This window comes from Andrographis paniculata, unplaced genomic scaffold (assembly GCF_009805555.1).
Source record: "Andrographis paniculata isolate CXL003 unplaced genomic scaffold, ASM980555v1 Contig46END, whole genome shotgun sequence".
Lineage (NCBI taxonomy): Eukaryota > Viridiplantae > Streptophyta > Magnoliopsida > Lamiales > Acanthaceae > Andrographis > Andrographis paniculata.
The window spans coordinates 5,336,093-5,354,443 of NW_026137580.1; the positions used below are offsets into that span (position 1 = coordinate 5,336,093).

General features: G+C 36.2%; 1 protein-coding gene across 1 annotated transcript; it reads right to left on the reverse strand.

Annotated features, from left to right (window-relative positions):
• Window positions 1-7,764: 7,764 nt before the first annotated feature.
• On the reverse strand, window positions 7,765-8,848 carry LOC127252706 (glycine-rich protein 2-like). Its single transcript, XM_051276999.1, has one exon. It carries the CDS (start codon window positions 8,789-8,791, stop codon window positions 8,102-8,104), a length of 690 nt encoding a protein of 229 aa, XP_051132956.1. The 5' UTR covers window positions 8,792-8,848; the 3' UTR covers window positions 7,765-8,101.
• Window positions 8,849-18,351: the final 9,503 nt, after the last annotated feature.

Sequence of the window (18,351 nt, forward strand, 5' to 3'; positions counted from 1 at the left end):
AATATTGAACAAATATTAAAATTTCATATTTTTATTTAACTAATACTTAATATTCGAATTACCTTTTTTAATAGAAATATTAAATCCAACAGAAGTTATTTGATTCGCTTATGACCCTAGCCGGCATTTGTAACAAAACAGCATCGAAAAATATAATAATGTGAAGTTGGAAAAGAATTGCGAATTTGGCTAATTGCTTATCTGTCTCATTTTATCTGAATGGTTAAAGGTACATATTTGCAAGATCACGTGTGAGGGTGCTCGTGCATTGCAAGCCTAATCTTTTGTTACTCCCTATGGCTTTTCTTTGTGTCCTTATAGATAAATTTGTAGCTATTTATCCGTAACACAATGATGCGCAACGAAAACACAAGTAGGAATAGATTTTTTACAATTTGGCTGTTTTCTGCTTTGTGTTTTTATTGTTTTTGCCTCTTCGGATTTTTCTACGATGTGATTGATAATTGTCTTAGAATTTTAACGCACAACTGCTCGGCAATTTAGCTCAATTGTGTTTTCAGTAATTTGATAGTACGGATGGAAATAGGCCAGATCCATTTTGAAAAACTAAGGCCTGAATCTCGCCTATTAGCCTGTAATAAAAGGATTATAAAGCATAAGGCTGATATATTTTTAAACCTGTGTAGCTTATAAGCTTATTTAAAAGCCTATATAATAATTAATTTTTTATTTTTAAAAATCAATGATAGTAAAAAATTATAAATGCAATATTTTTTTTTGTATATATAATACTCCCTTCGTTCCAATATAATAGTCCTATTTATCATTTTTGTCCGTCCCAAAACAATAGTCTCATTTCTATAAATAATCATATCACTGTAAAACTACCCTTACTTTTTCATTATTATTACACAATTGCTACTACTTTTTACACTAATATACTCACAAGGGCAAAAAGATCTTTTATATATACTTTTTACTCACTACCAATATAATATCAATATTTATTAAATCTCGTGTCGAACACAACTCAGACTAAAGTTTTGGGACGAATGGAGTAATAGTTAAAATAAATCAATCTTATATTTGGTTATTATAGCTAAATTAATTTTTTTTAAAAAAAAAGTTTAAATACTTAAAAATCTAATAATTTTATATATTAAATCAAAATTTTATATATATATAGGCCGGTTTGACAGGCCTAAAAAACATTTTTGTAAAACCTAAATCTATTCTAATTAATTAAATAAAATTTAAAATAAGCATAAATCAAATTATTTAAATAAATAGGTCAGATCGAACCAGACTTTATACAGGCCCGGCTGTAGGTCCTTGATAGACCGTCTGGCCTATTCTCACCCCTATTTGATAACGGTAGTAATGTTGTGTTGAATTTGTGTATTGCCCTGCATTTGGCAGCGCATCATTTCTTTTAGTGCGAAAACTGAAGGGTATTAGGGCGCCATCGGGTGAGATTGTTGTGGGTAAGGAAAAGGATTATAGTATGTATTTGGCATCGGCAAGTGATATCATCGGAAGTGGCGGTCCCTATTGTAATGGAGCTGTGTGTTACTGGATTGGAGGTAGTTGTGACTTCTCCCCCTATTCTACTTGCACGTTCATTGGTCTTCTGGAAAATTTTGCTAAGAATTTCATATAATCTCTTGCTTGGTTGTTAAAATATTTTGCGGAGTTACATTATTGATAATCAAAATAAAAAGCTTATATATAGGTAACCTAAAACAGACTCGATTGACTCAAATTTAAATAACGTAATCTAATGGATATGACCAAATCTAAATCTAAATCTAACAAATCTAAAACTAAACATTGAAAATCTCTCGACACTCCCTCTCAAACTCGAGTGGGATCGCAGAAACCAACTTGAGTTTGACAAGAAAGTTAAACAAAAACCAAAAGATGCAAACGCAGATATCAGTTGTTTGGTCTGTCGTTGGCGCCGCCACTCTCGACTGAGCTCCTATTCTCGCACATAATAGTTACTCATCTGACGTCGCCTTTGCCGCTCTCAACTAAGCTTCTGTTCTCGAACGTATACATGGATTCTAACGCAAACGCAAATAACTGTTGTTTTGTCCGTCGTTGCCGCCGCTGCTCCCGCCTGAGCTCCTATTCTCGCACATAATAGTTGCTTGTCCGACGTCGCCTTTGCCGCTCTCAACAAAGCTTCTGTTCTCGAACGCAGACACATACTCTAATGCAAACATAAATAATAATTGCTTTGTCCGTCGTTGCCGCCGTCGCTCCCGACTGAGTTCCTATTTTCGCAGATAAGAGTTGCTCGTATGACGTCGCCTTTTCCGCTCTCAAAAAAACTTCTGTTCTTGAACGCAGACACAAACTCTAATGCAAATGCAAATAACAATTGTTTTTTCCGTCGTTGCCGCCGCCGCTCCTGACTGAGTTCCTATTCTCGCACAATTGCTCTGATACTATGTTAGAAATTTTTGGGGAAAATAATGAGATTATCTTATTGGTCATCAAAATAAAGAGCCTATATATAGGCAATACAAAACAGACTCGATAAACTCAAATCTAAGTAATCTAATCTATGGATAAGATCAAATCTGAATGTAAATCTACTAAATCTAAAACTGAATATCTAAAATATCTCAACATCCCCCCTCAAACTCAAGTGGTATAACAAAAACCAACTTGAGTTTGATAAGAAAGCTTAACACAGACGTAAAAGACGCAAATAAAAATAACAGTTGTTTGCTTGCCGTTGCCGCCGCCGCAATAGATGATTGGAATCCAGAAGTTCCTAACAAAAATCCAGTTGATGGTGACAATGATGATTAATACCAGAAATAATGCTCTCAATTGAATTAGAGTCGAAAATAACGGGACTCTCGACGGAGTCGGAAACAACAAGACTCTCGATGAAGTCGGAAATAACAGGACTCTTGATGGAGCCGAAAATAACTGCACTCATGATGGAGTAACAAGACTCTCGATTGAGTAAAAAATAATGGCACTCACGATGGAGTAACATGACTCTCGATGGAGTCGAAAATAACCACACTCACGATGGAGTAACAGGACTCTCGATGGAGTCGAAAATAACAGCACTCACGATGGAGTAACATGACTCTCGATGGAGTCGAAAATAACGGCACTCACGATGGAGTAATAGGACTCTCGATGGAGTTGGAAATAACGACACTCACGATGGAATCGAAAATAATGGCACTGGAGAAACGCAACAGACGGATCATAGACCGATGCGCAGTTATGACTTCAAAAGTAGACAAAATAAGGACTAAAGACAAAATCAAAATTATAAAAAGAAATGGCTAGGAAACTATAGAAAAAATCTCAAAATTGAGAGATCTCCAGGTACATCCCAAGTTGAATGTATCCGGAGAAATGTAGGTTGGTAAGCTATATCTACGGCATGCGAAAACTTGGCTCTGATACCATGCTAAAATATTTTGCGGAAACTCTAAAGCTTGCATTATTGATAGTCAAAATAAAGGGTCTATGTATAGGTAACCTAAAACAGACTCGATAGACTCAAATCTAAATAACGTAATCTAATGGATATGACTAAATCTAAATCTAAATCTAACAAATCTAAAACTAAATATCGAAAATCTCTCGACATTGGTAAAAACGAATTGAATCAAACCAAATGTTGCATCATTCGATTCGATCCGAAAAAAAAATAAAGATATTCGACTATTTGATTCATTTTCAATCTTAAAATAATATTCGTATTCGATTCGAAATAGTTTTTAAATTATACAATTCGAATATTCAATTTGATTTCAATATTATATAAATATTTGATTCAAAATGTGATTCATTTTTATTTTATCCGATTCGATTCAAAATTATTCGATTAGAACTTCTATTAATTTAAAATTTTAATAATACTATTAAAAAAAACTTGATAAAAAATCATATTTATTAGTATTTATTATTTTTTTCACATTGACAAAAAAAAAGACTTTTTACTCTAACATAAATAACTACCGGTGTATAAGTGTCTGTTTGGTCCAAATGAGGAGAGGGTAGAGGATGGATTTTAATGGAAGAAAGGGGAAGCGAATGAGTGGAAGAGAATATTAAAATTATAATAGTGTTTTCGGTTTATATGAAAGGGAAAGGAGGCGAGGCTAAGGAAAATAATATTTTTTTTATTTGATTAAATAGGAGAGGGGAGGAAAATTAAAAAAAATTACTATTTTGCCCCTATATTATATAAATAAATAAAAAATATAAATATTTTAATAAGATTCTATTAATTTATTCATATACAATGTTATACAAAATATATTGTCCAATATAATAAAATAAAATTTTTAAGCATTTTGTTTATGTCTTTAGTGCAAAATTGTATTGAAATTTAAGTTGAAACTGTTGAGTGGATATTGTATTTATATTAAAATTATTTTTGAAAGATAATAAATTGTTTGTTTAAAAAAAATATATTCATTTAAAAAAATAAATTATTTTAAAGTTATTTATTAGAATATTATAATTAAATTTGATTAAAATATTTAATTAAAAATATTTTAAAATATATAATATAATTTAAATATACGTACAATATATATACTAATATTTATTTGATATAATTAAAAATAAAATAAATAAATATTAAAATTTTGAAGATGTTATAAATTTTTTAATAAAATATTTAAAGGATATAATAGGTAATTAGATTAAAAATAATAATAAAATATTAAAATCTTTTCCCTCAAATTTCCTCCAAATTAGAGGCTCCAAATTAGAGGGAGAAAAAAAAATTAAAAGAGATTGTCTCATCTCCCGTCTCTTTCTTCTCTCCCTCTAAAAAAATTGAACCAAACATGAAAAATTTTATAATTGTCTCCCCTCTCTTTGTAAAACATACCCTTAAGTGTAGTTTTATAAAATTTAAGATAAATTTAGTTTACGTTATTTCTATACTTTATACTATATATATGTGTGTATTTTTTTTTATCATGAAATCGAATATTTACGAATAGCGAATCAAATATTAAAATTTCATATTTGTATTTGATTTTTTTCAAATCGAATTAAATATTTTTATTCGATTTCAAATCATAAAATTTTGAATCGAAAATCGAATCAAACAAAATTATTTGATTCATTTACAACCGTACTTGGCACACGATTGGCCTGTGACCTTCTGGCGACCATCTTGTCTATAATTTTCCAAGTCTCTCAGTAACTACGAGTCATCAAAGAATATCCAACAACTAAATCGGGTAAAAACTACAAAATTGTTTAGTAGTCCCCATATAAAATTTTTGAATTTGAAGATAATCGAGTAGCTCATGGTAGAGCAATTGCGGAATATTGTTTTGTATCGCAACCATGCAATTAGCACTAAGACTCAATCATCATGTAAACGATGGCTTGGTGGTAAATTTATGACTGTGAGATCATAAGTTCAAACATTCGAAGTTTTTAGGTCCACCTGTCACACATTGTTCGCAACTTAAATAATTAAATTAATAATTTTATATTTAATAAATATATCTTTATAATATTATACATAATGCTAATTTTTTTCATATAAGTCTATTTATAAAATTTTCAACTCATACTTTAACAAAGATTCATAACAATCTCAAACATAAAAAATTCAACTCAGTCCGGCTCATTAAAGGAGCAACGTACAATGGCTTGTGAGAATATAAATTTCTATTTCACATGTGGCTCGATTTTAATTATGAAACCGCCACACTAGTTCTCTCCTCTTCGTCCTTCAAAAACTTTTCTCGCAACATTAACACCGTTTCGTTTACTATATAGGGTGAACCATCATGTTTTCTAAACACACAGTCGTGTATTACATTAACACGATTGTGTTTCCTTCCTATATACAGCTTGAAACATGATCATGCCCATTCCCCTCATTACTTTGTTACTTGAACACAGCCGCTCATTACTTTGTTACTTGAACACAGCCGTGTATGAAATTAATACGGCTATGTTTAAATACAAGGCATTGTTCTATTTGGTTCACAGTCGTGTCATTTCTAGACACATTGTATATTGAACATGCCTATGTTTGCATAGCCATTAGGGAGAAAAAAAAAAAAAAAAAAAAAAAAAAAAATTAGAACCCTGAAAACAAAAAGCTAGTGCAAAGCTACCATACCTCACTCATTAGGAATGTAGGTTGCCGGAAAAACAAAGAGCTAAGGGCGGCCAGGCAGAAGGACATCACAGTGAAATGACAAAAAGGAGAGCGGTCGTCGGCAACGAGAATGGATTTGGGAAAGAGGGGAAGACCAGAGAGCAGAGAAAGAGGGCAATGGAGAGAAACGACACTCCGTTGATCATTCCTAAACCTGCCCAAGGGCTCATTCTATTTTTGATCGAAATGGCAGAGTCAAAAAGTATATCACTGGGATGACAAGGGAAGAGAAGAGCTTCGAAACTGAGGGAAAGGGCTTCTATTAATGAGACACTATTAAGTGCTCTTAATAGCCCTAAGTTGTTGCCACTGGCCAGGAAGGGAACCTCTCTCAACAAGGTTCCAGCCAAAGCAGCCACCTCATTCTCCAATCCAAACCTACTAATGTTTTCTTTGATTACTTAAGATCTAAAATGAGGCTAGATCTTATCATTTTAGTTTAATTTTGGTGAAAAAGCGCACACACAAACACAGAGAGCAAATGAGGTTTGGGGTTAGTGCTACAGCAAAATTGGGCATACCACACACATCTAGTTGATGTGGCAACCCCTTTGGAGTTTGTCAGTGTTTGGGGTTGTGTTTGTTGAATCCCCCTGACTAAAACACAACCCCTACACATTTGAGCAGTAACTCCTTGGTTTATTTTTATGTATACCAAATTCCTCTCTGGTTCATCCACTCAAATCCTATAACCTAAAAAGCAGAAGCAAATTCTACTAGTTGTTAACATATATATGTGCCACCACCGGCCCATTAAAGAGAGTAAGTATCAATGTCAAATGCCTATTTCCACCCCCTTCATACATACTACATGTATAGATATGCAAATTGCACACAGCACACCATCCTTGATTCTCATTCACATGTACAGCGTGACACTCTAACCAATGGGTTTTAAGTTTAACCCCATCTTAAACATTCCACAGACCCTGGCGGCAGCATAGCCTTGAAGAAAGTTGGATAACATCAACCAAAATCTTGCCCCAAAGATGATGCATTGCATAGTAAGGACTAGCAATCACCAGAGAGCAGGATTTATGATTAAGTTCAACTGTCAGCAAATAATAAGCATATACATATATATATCTATACAATAATTCATTCAGTACACCTCATGTTTTCTCTTCTTCCATTTGCATATTCTACCTATGCAATTAAGTCAACTACACAATTCACAGATCCCACAGGCCTCAACACAGAATAGCATTCAAATTCACTTAAGCTTGCTTCTGAATACCAAGAATTATAGCAGGGCTAGAATCCCAGGCATTTTCCCCTCTAGCACACAAATAATTGAGATGTAAAGCAATAATGCCATTTCAGACCACCACAATAAAGGGGCAATCAATTTACAAGCCTTTCTGATCAACGTTGAAAATCACTTCTAAAAGGTGAAATCAATCGAAATTCCATTGCCTCCCCAAACCACTACAGTCCATACAAAAAATCCACCCATGAAAAGTCTCTTGGAATGACTTTCCAGGGAAACAACTGTAACAGTTACCATTCCCTATTTCATACAAGATTTAGGACAGGCCAGCAGGGTACGTTATCTACAATACTTCATCCACACATTCACCAATAAATAAAATACAATGCAATGCTGACAAGAGATTAACAAGAAATAGACACAAAGGCCAATCAATTGCCAATCATTCATCATCAAATCATCCGAGGAAAGCAATCCACATGTATATCAATATACATGTATACACTTTTCAACAAATATAATAATAATAACAATCAACGCAAGCCCTGAACATAACAAAAACCAGATCCAAATTTTCATTGTTAAATAAAATCCTAATCAAACATGTTTGTAGAAGATGACCAATCCATAACAATCGAAAGGCATAAAACATAAATAAGGTTCACCACTGCAGAAAATCCAAAAAACAGGCAACTAAACCAACGATACATTCATGACTTGAAAGGGGTATGTACCATCTCACTGCAGCTAGCTCAGCGAGTGGAGCTGGGACAATCCCGAGCAAAGTGTCCTTCTTCCCCGCAGTTGTAACAGCCACCACTGCCTCCTCCTCCTCCGCCGCCTCCGTACCTACTTCCTCCACCGGCGCTGTTGGGACATTCCCTAGCCATATGTCCCGTCTCCCCACACTTGAAACAGCCGCCTCCGCCTCCGCCGCCTCCCCCTCCGTATCCACCGCCGCCACCCCCTCCGTATCCACCGCCGCCGCCTCCGTACCCACCGCCCTGTGGGCACTCCCTTGCCATATGCCCAGACTCCCCGCACTTGAAACAACCGCCACCACCGCCTCCACCTCCGTATCCTCCACCGCCGTAACCTCCACCGCCACCACCCCCGCCGTAAGAGCGTCCCCCGCCCCTGCCCCCACCCCCACCGTTGTACCCGCCTCCACCACTTCTCCCACCGTAAGATCCGCGGGAGCTTCCCTGCACAGAGGCCCCATCGGGACCAGTCACGTTCGACGCCTTTGCGCGGCCATCGCTGCCGTACTCAACGAGATACTCCACCTGCTCTCCTTCCCCGAGGCTGCGGTATCCATCAGATTTGATGACCGATTGATGAACAAACAGATCCTCGCTTCCATCGTCGGGAGTGATAAACCCAAACCCTTTCTGATCGTTAAACCACTTCACCGTCCCCCTCTTCACCTCACCATCCGTCATCGATGCCAAACCCTAATTTTCCGCCTACAATGTTAGACACTCACTGTCCAATTTTCGACAGCCTTTGTGCCTTTTTATATCGACTAGCAGGCTGCCACGTCAACGGACTTCATTTTTCGTATCAATTGATAGTTAATTTCTGTGTGGGGTCCGACTTTATATTTTATTATTATTTCAAATTAACTATTTATTATTATGCTTTTTTTTTATTGGAATCGAAGCAACGGCTGGCGTTTATCGAGGGAGCCCAAGTACTAGATCGCTTTCTTTTGGCCGTTGGATTTAGGGCACGAGAGACGGGTCAAATTTCATTTACCAAAAAAAATAGCAGGTAATAAATAGAAATACGGAAAAAATGTTTAATTTCCGGTGTGATTTCCTATTAAGTATTATATTTAATTAATTAGGCACGTCACCTTCCAAATTCTAAGCATAGTAACTAAAAGAAAACGTATGACATTCATGGATTGTATTTTTTCGGCAACTAATATTAAGTGTGAGTTTCTCTATTAGTTGATAGCTTTTGCCTTCTAGCTGATTCGATTAGCTGATTTCTGATTAGCTGATTCGATTAGCTGATTTCTGATAAAATGAACAATTGTTTAACATTAAGTGTTTATATATAAAATGACTATTAAAGACATTGATATATTATTTTTTAAAATACTTAATTTTGTTTATTTTGATTTGAAATTTATGAGAATTTTTATTATTAATTATTGAAAATTATAAAAATATTATAAAATATTTATTTTTATCTTTATTATTTAGATCTAAGAAATTATTTTTAATAAAAAATAATAATTTTTTATTAAAATAATAAATATTTCGTATATATATTTTTATTATGTTAATTATTATTTTAATATATATAAATAAATTAATAATCTTTGTTTTTTCTATTTGATTTAATTTTAAAAATTTATATATTTTACAAATAATATAATTTATATGTAATAATTAATAATAGTAATTATTTTAAATTTAAAAAATAAAAATATAATTTAATAAATTAAATATATTAATAATAATTAATAAATACTGCTTTAAAAATATATTTATATGTATAAAATAAATAATTAAATTTTAAAGATAAGTAAGGAATAATCAAAATTAAAATAAAAAACTCTTTCAAAACGTAGATGAGCTTTTCAGAAATTAGATTTTTGGGTTAAAAAGCTCTTCAAAAAGCTAATTTACCCAAAAAGCTCTTTCAAAAACCTAATTTACCAAACACCTAAATTAGTTTTTTGACTGGTCAAACAGTTAAAAGCTCTTTAAAAAGCTGTTTCCCAAACACTCTCTAAATACCGCCTCCGTCCACTTATAATGTATACATTTAATTTGGCACAGTGTTTAAGAAATAATAGTATTTTAATTATAGTGGATAGTTAAAAGTAGTGTAATGACATTTTTGTCCTTACTTTTTGGTGTAAAACTAATGATGTGATATAAAGTAAAGATATTTGTAGAAAAAAGTAGGGTATTTAATAAAATATTTACTTTGTAATTTGATGTCTCAAAATAGAAATATATATACTTTCTAGCTGGACGGAAGGAGTATAATACTAAATCATATATATACACGTAATACAAATAAGAGAAAAAGAAAAAAATATGTATTTTTTATTATTACAATGACATTTGTGAAGTAAATTATACAACTATAAGAATATTTTTAATACTAAGTACAATAACGCAAAAGACAAATAGTATTGATTTTATGGAACGAATCGTAGTATTATTTTTATTAAAAATATAGTATTCAAAATTTATCTTTTACCAAAATTTTAAATTAAAAATACAAATACATTTAGAATTTGTTTATTTAGTATTTTGATTTGAAGAATCTTTTACAGGAGAGATAGATAACTGAGTTAGTAATATAAAAGATAATATTTTATATTTAATTTTGACTTTTGTAAAAATATAAAATATATAGATTAATGATTCGTTTCAAAAAAAAAAAATATGGGCAAACAAACCCTTATGATGTGTTTGTTTTTTTTTTTTTCAATTTGAATTAACTTCGTAGATTTGATTTCTTTATCAATATAATACTTTTTTCGCCCACTCACAAAGTATAAGTACTTTTATTTTGAGTTAGTTCAATTACAAAATAAATATATACCTTCAAATTGAAGAGAATGAACATTTGATTTTATATTATATTATATCAGCAGAAAAAGTAGGATTTGTTTGTTTTGTAAAAAAAATTCTACATATTTCTCCAAAAATATTAATATACTACACACTTACTATTTTATATTATCTACGTAATTTCATATACCTAACATAAAAAATTTACTTCAAATCAAAACACAAAACAAACACAACCATAGTTTTTTTAGAAAAATTAAAATTAAAATAATAAAAATTGATGTAGAAATAGAAAAAAAATGATTTTTAGTTTATACTTTTTTTTATATTAAATATGTGAATGTGCGTGGATAATATAAAAATGATTTTTAGTTTACACTGTTTTTTATATCTTATTTTGAATATCCGTCTCATAACAAATGTATTCATTTCTTTTTTTAGCAATTGTACTTTCTACTAACATTAAAAATACTCTTACAATATATTACACAAATGTCATTACATTTATATCATACAATACTAATAAGATTATTTTAGTCTTTTCTACTTTATTTGTACCACAACCCAAGATAATACTAATATTCTTAAAACTTCGTGCAAAAAATAAACGGATACATAAATAAGGGACGGAAGGAGTATTAAATATTACTAGTGTGTAATCCGTGATATGCACATATTATTTTTTATATTAAATTATATATTGATTTAATATTTTCTTATAAATAATACTTCTAGTTTATATATATAATTGTTATCGTTGAAAATCATCGATGATGGCCCAATAAAATTAGGTAAGTCGAAATCAACAAGAATTTGAATCTCCAGCCTACTTAAAAAAATACCTGGACTAGTTTTGCAATAAAAAACAAATCGATCTAAATATGCATAAACAATGTAGTGAATTATGGAGAAGAACTGTACATTTCTTGAATGAAGTATTTCAACAAAAAAAAAAAAAAAAAAAAAAAGGAAGAAGAAGAAAGAAAGAAACAAGAAATTCAAAGATAAGCAAATACTTTACAGGAATCCAACTAGAATAATATGATTTTTTGTTTGCATCGGAACAGATGAATTCTAAAATTTTAAAGTGACATGAATCTTGAAACAATAAATTGGATAGAAAATGAAAACTAAAGGAAAATAATGGCTAAGATTTCCTCTGCATTCTCTCATTTTTAGGAACAAACTTCCTCCCCCAATCTTCCACTTCTCTTTATCCATAATTGCATGAGTTCCTCCATTGACTGGTTCTGCTCAAATTGTTGGGCCAAATCTTGGGCTTCCAGCTGAACTGGGTAGCTCCTTTCTTGGGCCGTTCTATTTGGGTTGCCGGTCGAGATTAATTGTTTTTTCTCTGGGCCGGCTCAATCTCAGACAGCTGGATCTTCTTGGTGGACCTCCGAGCTAGGCTTAAAATTGTTTTGGGATAACAAATGCTCCCCTCACAAAAATATTTTGGACAAAAATGTATTTTGCAGTCTAAAATTATTTATGTTGAATCCATGATATTTTCCAAATAAAGACTGCAATATACATGCCCTGGAGAAGTTTTTTCACTAGCTTCACACGCCACCGCCATCCTTCTTTCCTTATATGGTGGAAGAAAAGACCATTACTTTCATTCCTAGAGAGATAAAATCCCCACATCTTCCCAAATGATCTCATCCGTAGTGTCTGGATTGACCTGCCTGAACTTGTTGGATCCCAGAGGTTTGATCCTCTAACTGTCCTAGTTCGCTGTCGGAATCATATGTTTTGAGCATTGCCGGGAGTTGTTCCGGGCTGCTGTTGAGTCGGACATTCTTCGAGATCCCAAAGTGATGGATTAAAAGGTTTTAGATGTTTCCTGTTAATGAACGTCTTAACTTTCCACCTTTGGGTTCCATTAACTTATACAAGCCGTTTGATGACTTTGCCGAAACGATAAAGGGACCTTCCCAGTTGGGTGACCATTTTCATAGCTTTGGATCTTTGGGGCCTTTCAGAAGGATAACTTTCCAAACCAAATCTCCTTCTGGAAAGACCGTGGCTGAACCTGTCTTTGAAAGGTTCGTTCAACCTTCTTCTTTTGAAGCCGGAGGTGTTTAAGGGCCTGAACACGTTCCTCTGTTATACTATCTAGCTCTTGCAAAAGCATCCAGTCCTACTCGTCCATTGGTATTTTATTTTGTTTCAAGATCCTAAGAGAAAGTACCGTGATCTCAAGGGGTAGGACCGCATCTTGTCCGTAGGTTAGTCTATAGGGTGTACTTTCGGTCGCAGTGGACTTTGCGTTCCAGTGCCTTTTTCATGATGACGATTAGCATCTCGTTTGTAGCCTCGGCTTGCCAGTTGGCTTGCGGATAATACGGAGAATAGTGTACCAATCGATGCCGTATTGTGCCACAAAGGTCTTATGCTTTACGCTAGTGAGCATCGTCCCTTGGTCGGTTGTGATAGTCCTCGGTATGCCAAATCGGTAAATAATATTATTCTTAATGAAACGAATAACATGATTCAACCATACCTGGATCAACGGGACAACCTCTACCTATTTCGTAAAGTAATTGGTTGCCACGAGGATGAATGCATGTCCTTTTGATGACGGCGGTGGATTTTACCGTTGATGTCCATTGCCCATCCTCTAAAAGGCCACGGTTTGAGAATTGAATGAGTGCTAAAAGGCCGTGGCATTAGCATGAAAGACATCCCCGGACATAATCAATACAATCCTGCTAGATCTGGGGCCAGAAGTATCCATACCGGAGGATAGTCCATCTCATAATCAGGCCAGCCCTATGTGCACCTCCGATTCCATCGTGCAATTCAGCCATCACCTTCATCGCTCTGTCTCGCCCCAAACATCGCGCCAAGGTCCCATCAGCTTGTCGGCGATAGAGTTCCCAGTCGATGCGCGTATATTTTAGAAGTTGTTCACGCATATGTCTCGAACTAGCTTTTCTGGGGTCTGTCAATGCCTCGAGGAGTTCTGTGCAACAGTCTACAACCCCACTATTAGTTAAGCATTCAAATTTAGTGGTTGGTTCCTCCTCTTGATACCCGGATGCCCATTGAATGAGGTAATTTACTTATGAATTCTCTTTTCGGGGAATGTCATCTAGGGTCACCTCTGTAAGCTGCTGGAGCAGAACGTGCACTTCCCGGAGGAGCTCTTGGAGTCGTGGATCTTTGCATTTAAATTTCTTTAATACTTGTCGGATGACAAGCTGAGAATCACCTCGGATCAGAATGTTTTTAGCTTGTCTAGTGGCGAAAAAATGAAGCGTCAACAAGAGAGCTTCATACTCCGTCTGGTCGTTGGTGATTCATTGTGGGAGCTGATGTGCGAAACGCCAAACTTCTCCTTGGGAACTAGTAATCATGGCCCTAGCGTCTGCTGTTCACTACAAAAAAATAGTATATTTGTAATGGAATTCCGTCCCTAAAGATCACGTAGCTAACGTAATTCCATCATTAATTCCGTCTCTAATATCATTAGTAACGGAAAAAATAGATTTAAAGACAAAAAAAATCTCGTTACAAAAATGATATTTTCTTGTAGTGGTTCCTCTGGTGCTCGAATAATCGAATGTAACTTGCCATGGTTCCAGCCCAGTGTACCCCGTGGGGGCTGCCTCGATCATTCTGGGGTGTTCGGCCAAAAAATAGGCAACGGCGTGCCCTTTCACCGCTTTTAGGGACTGATATCTTAATTTGAACGATGCTACATTTATTGTCCACTTGACTAGGAGACCTCGGAGGACCGGCCTGCTTAGTAAATATTTCAACAAGTCGACTTTACATGATAGAATAGTTTTGACAGACATCAAATATTTCTCCAACTTCATGCATGCATAATATAAAGATAAACATAGTTTGTCGATACATGCATAACGAATTTAAGCATTATTCAAAGTCTTATCGATATAATAAATTGCTATTTCTTGACCAGACTCATTATCTTGCGCGATGAGGCAGTCGATAGTATCCTCCGTCGCCGAAATGTAAAGTTTCAACTTCTTCCTGGGGATCGGCGGCATCAGCACCGGTGGTGATGGAAGGGTCTGCTTGATCTGTTCCAAAGCGGCCTGTTGTGTTGCCTTTATCTTTCTGGCGACGTTGGCGATGAATCACCGTAAAAAATTGATCTTGTTTATCAAGCTTTGCAATCCTTTGAGGTTGCGTGGGGGTCCCAACTCTTGGATAGCCTTCGTCTTATTATGATCTATTTTGATCCCCCTCTGATAGATGAGAAAGCCTAGAAAATTTCCCATTTGGATGCCAAACGCACACTTCGCCGAGTTCATTTTAAGGTCGTATTGCCTCATCCGGGTGAAGGCCCTCTCGGAGGTCAGTGAGATGGTGGTCGAATGCTCTGATTTGACAATGACATCGTCAATGTATACTTCCATGCATTCTCCGATTAATTCATGAAAGATCGCATTCATTGCCCTTTGATAGGTTGATCTGGCGTTCTTCAATCTGAAGGGCATTACGATCCACTCGAATATGTCGATCGCCCCTGGACATCGATATGTTGTTTTGTGGGCATCTTCTTTGGATAAGTATATCTGATTGTATCCCGAGTATCCATCTATAAAATACAAGATCTCGTATCCCACTGTTGATTCGACAAGCATGTCAGCGATCGACATGACGTACTCATCTTTGGGCGTTGCCAAGTTAAGCTTGCGAAATTCAATACACATTCGGATTTTCCCATTTTTCTTCACCACGGGTACGATGCAGATATACACTATGGGCGTCAGCAAGTATGAATGAAATTAGCCTTAAACAACTTTTCCATCTCTTCTTTGACTTTCGGCATCAATTTCGGGTTGAACCACCGTGAGGGTTGTTTGTGAGGCTTAAACAATGGCTTGGTGGGCAGCCGATCTTCAACCAAATTTCTGGATAGACCTGGAATCTCATGGTAGTCCCACACAAAATAGTCTCGATATTCTCGGATCAGATTAGCAAGTCGATATTTCTAATCTGGGACAATAAAGAACTGATGCTGGTCATTTGGGTCATTGCATCGTCGCTGAGATTGATTTCCTCGAGGGGATCCTGCACTTCGAAGGAAGAGGTAGCCCTTTGGATAGGCAAGGGAAATTCATTTTTGTTCTGGTCCTCCGGAGAAGGCGGCAGATCTAGAGGATCTGTTTGCCTTTAAACAATTTGAACCAGGGCGGATCCAGTACTCCATATAATATCATGCATCTCGCAAATCCGTTTTTTGGCCTATGTAAGAAATTTTAATCCCTTCATTGTGAGGTTGCACTCTGTCCATGTATCCATATCCCCTAACATCATCGAAAGTATATACACGCTAGGCGAATAATAAACCCCCTCAGCTGCATGGATCTCTATGGATGGATCGGTTTTAGCTTCGACTATTTCTATGTGATTAATTTTCTAAAATACCACTTTTTGATGCAGAGTAGACGGCACACACTGGATAGTGTGAATCTAGTCCCTTCCTAAGATGGCTGAGTAAGTAGGTTTGCCCTCGGTCATGAAAAAGTCCATCCAGTCGGTACGATTCTCAACTGTCACATCAGCCACTAACATATCTGCAGTTGAATGCTTATTCCTTGTAAAATCTGTGGTCCGCATGGTCGTTGCGATCAGATCTCCCCATTTCTATCCAATTTTGGCTGAGTAAGTAGGTTCTCCTTGCTGATTGTGCGACCATCAAGATAGATATTTAGGAACAATGGATTAATGCATCGTGTTTGTTCCTCGTCTAACTTTTGAAAGATGACTAGCTCTGATTCCTCCGTTGGCACCTCATGTTCCAGATCAGCCCATAAACGTCAGTTTCTTCAACTAGCACGTCCTTATAAAAATAAAAACGCTGGAGCTCAGGAGCCATGAACTCTCTGGACAAGAAGTCAATAGTGTTCACCCAAAAGTCCTTTTCATAATGTAGCACTCGTTCCAGATCTTGCTCATTCACGATGATGTCCAAACTCGCAATAGACGTCTTGTCATCCTCCAAAGCCCCGATAATCGGTTCGTCCTCAGGGATAGACACCATTAGCTCAATCGGATGAGATTATTGTCCTGATGGGGCACTGTCCTCCGGGACAGTTTGTTTCGGTCTCCATTCTCGTTGCCTCCTCATCCGGGGGGAGGGCTGCTCACACTGTTGTTCATGTTTTGCGAGGCGTGCGGCCAAGATTTGACGCTGCCGTCTCTACCGTTGGGTTCTAATAAATGAAGGGATCCTTTTTTTATTATTCGTTCACCTTTCATCATTTGGTGGCCTTTCCGATTGTCACATAGCATGAGGATTTATCACCACTTAGTCGACTGAAGTTACTCGCCACACCTCTCTGTCATTCTCGAAGTTGATTTCAGCCACGGTGTTATGTGGCAAGAAGTGATCCCATACTGAACTCCTTGATAACTCCAAATATAAGCATATTATTCGCTTGACAAAACTACGTATTACTTGAATTTCTGTATAAAAACTATCACAATAACTGGTTAATGGCATACTTTATTGATCTATATCACTTGGCATTATCCAGAGTTGGTTTGTTGAGATTATTAACAATTTTTACCCTTTTTAAGCGGTGTTATGGAGCTAGAAAAACTAAGACAGACGCCACAAGCGACAATCATCTCTGCTCACAAGCGGTGATCCCATCATCTAGAAAAACTAAGGCAAGAGAGGCAAGCGGTAGCTTTCACCGCTCACAAGCGGCAGCCTCTACCGCTCGCAAGTGACACTCCAGACACCCACCGCTGCAGAGCAACAACAACCCAACTCAGATATTGCCTAAGTATCCCAACTGCAGCGGTACAACCATTCCACCACCAGCAAGCACAATCAAGCCCGCCGTTCCCTCTACTGTTGTCCAAGTGTTTCAGACTGCCGTTGGGACTTCCTCGAATTCTGCCACATCAGCATCATCGCAAGAAGTGCCGCTTCATTTCCCCACTGTAGTCCCGACTATCATTCCCCACATGATGACACCGACCGAGGAACAACTCATGAGAGCGCTCAACAGCATTCAACAGGGAATGGCTGGACTACAAGCGCATCTCGCTCAGGTAGAGAAAGCCCAAGTTGCGCAAGGAGCATTCATCGCTTCCCAAGCGGCTCTAGCTGCCAACACCGCTGCGATACCCGCCGTCATCACTCCCCCACCTGCTGCTGAGCCTAAGCAAAGGCCTGAGGGACAAAGGGTTGCTGATCGCCGACTTGCTGAAGTCCTCATGGACATTCACTACTCCCTCCTGGATAGTACACTTATTAAAAGTTCTGCGCGCAGAAGCTCTGGCCATTACGAGGTGAAACCAGCGCTTGTTAGCCTGGTGAGTCAGAGTCAATTCCATGAGCTGCTCAATGAAAGCCCATATGAGCATCTTCAGAACTTCAACAGGATTGCTGCCACCTCTAAATCACACGGCATCACGAAGGACGCTACGAAGTTAATTCTGTTTTATTTTTCTTTAATGGAAGAAGC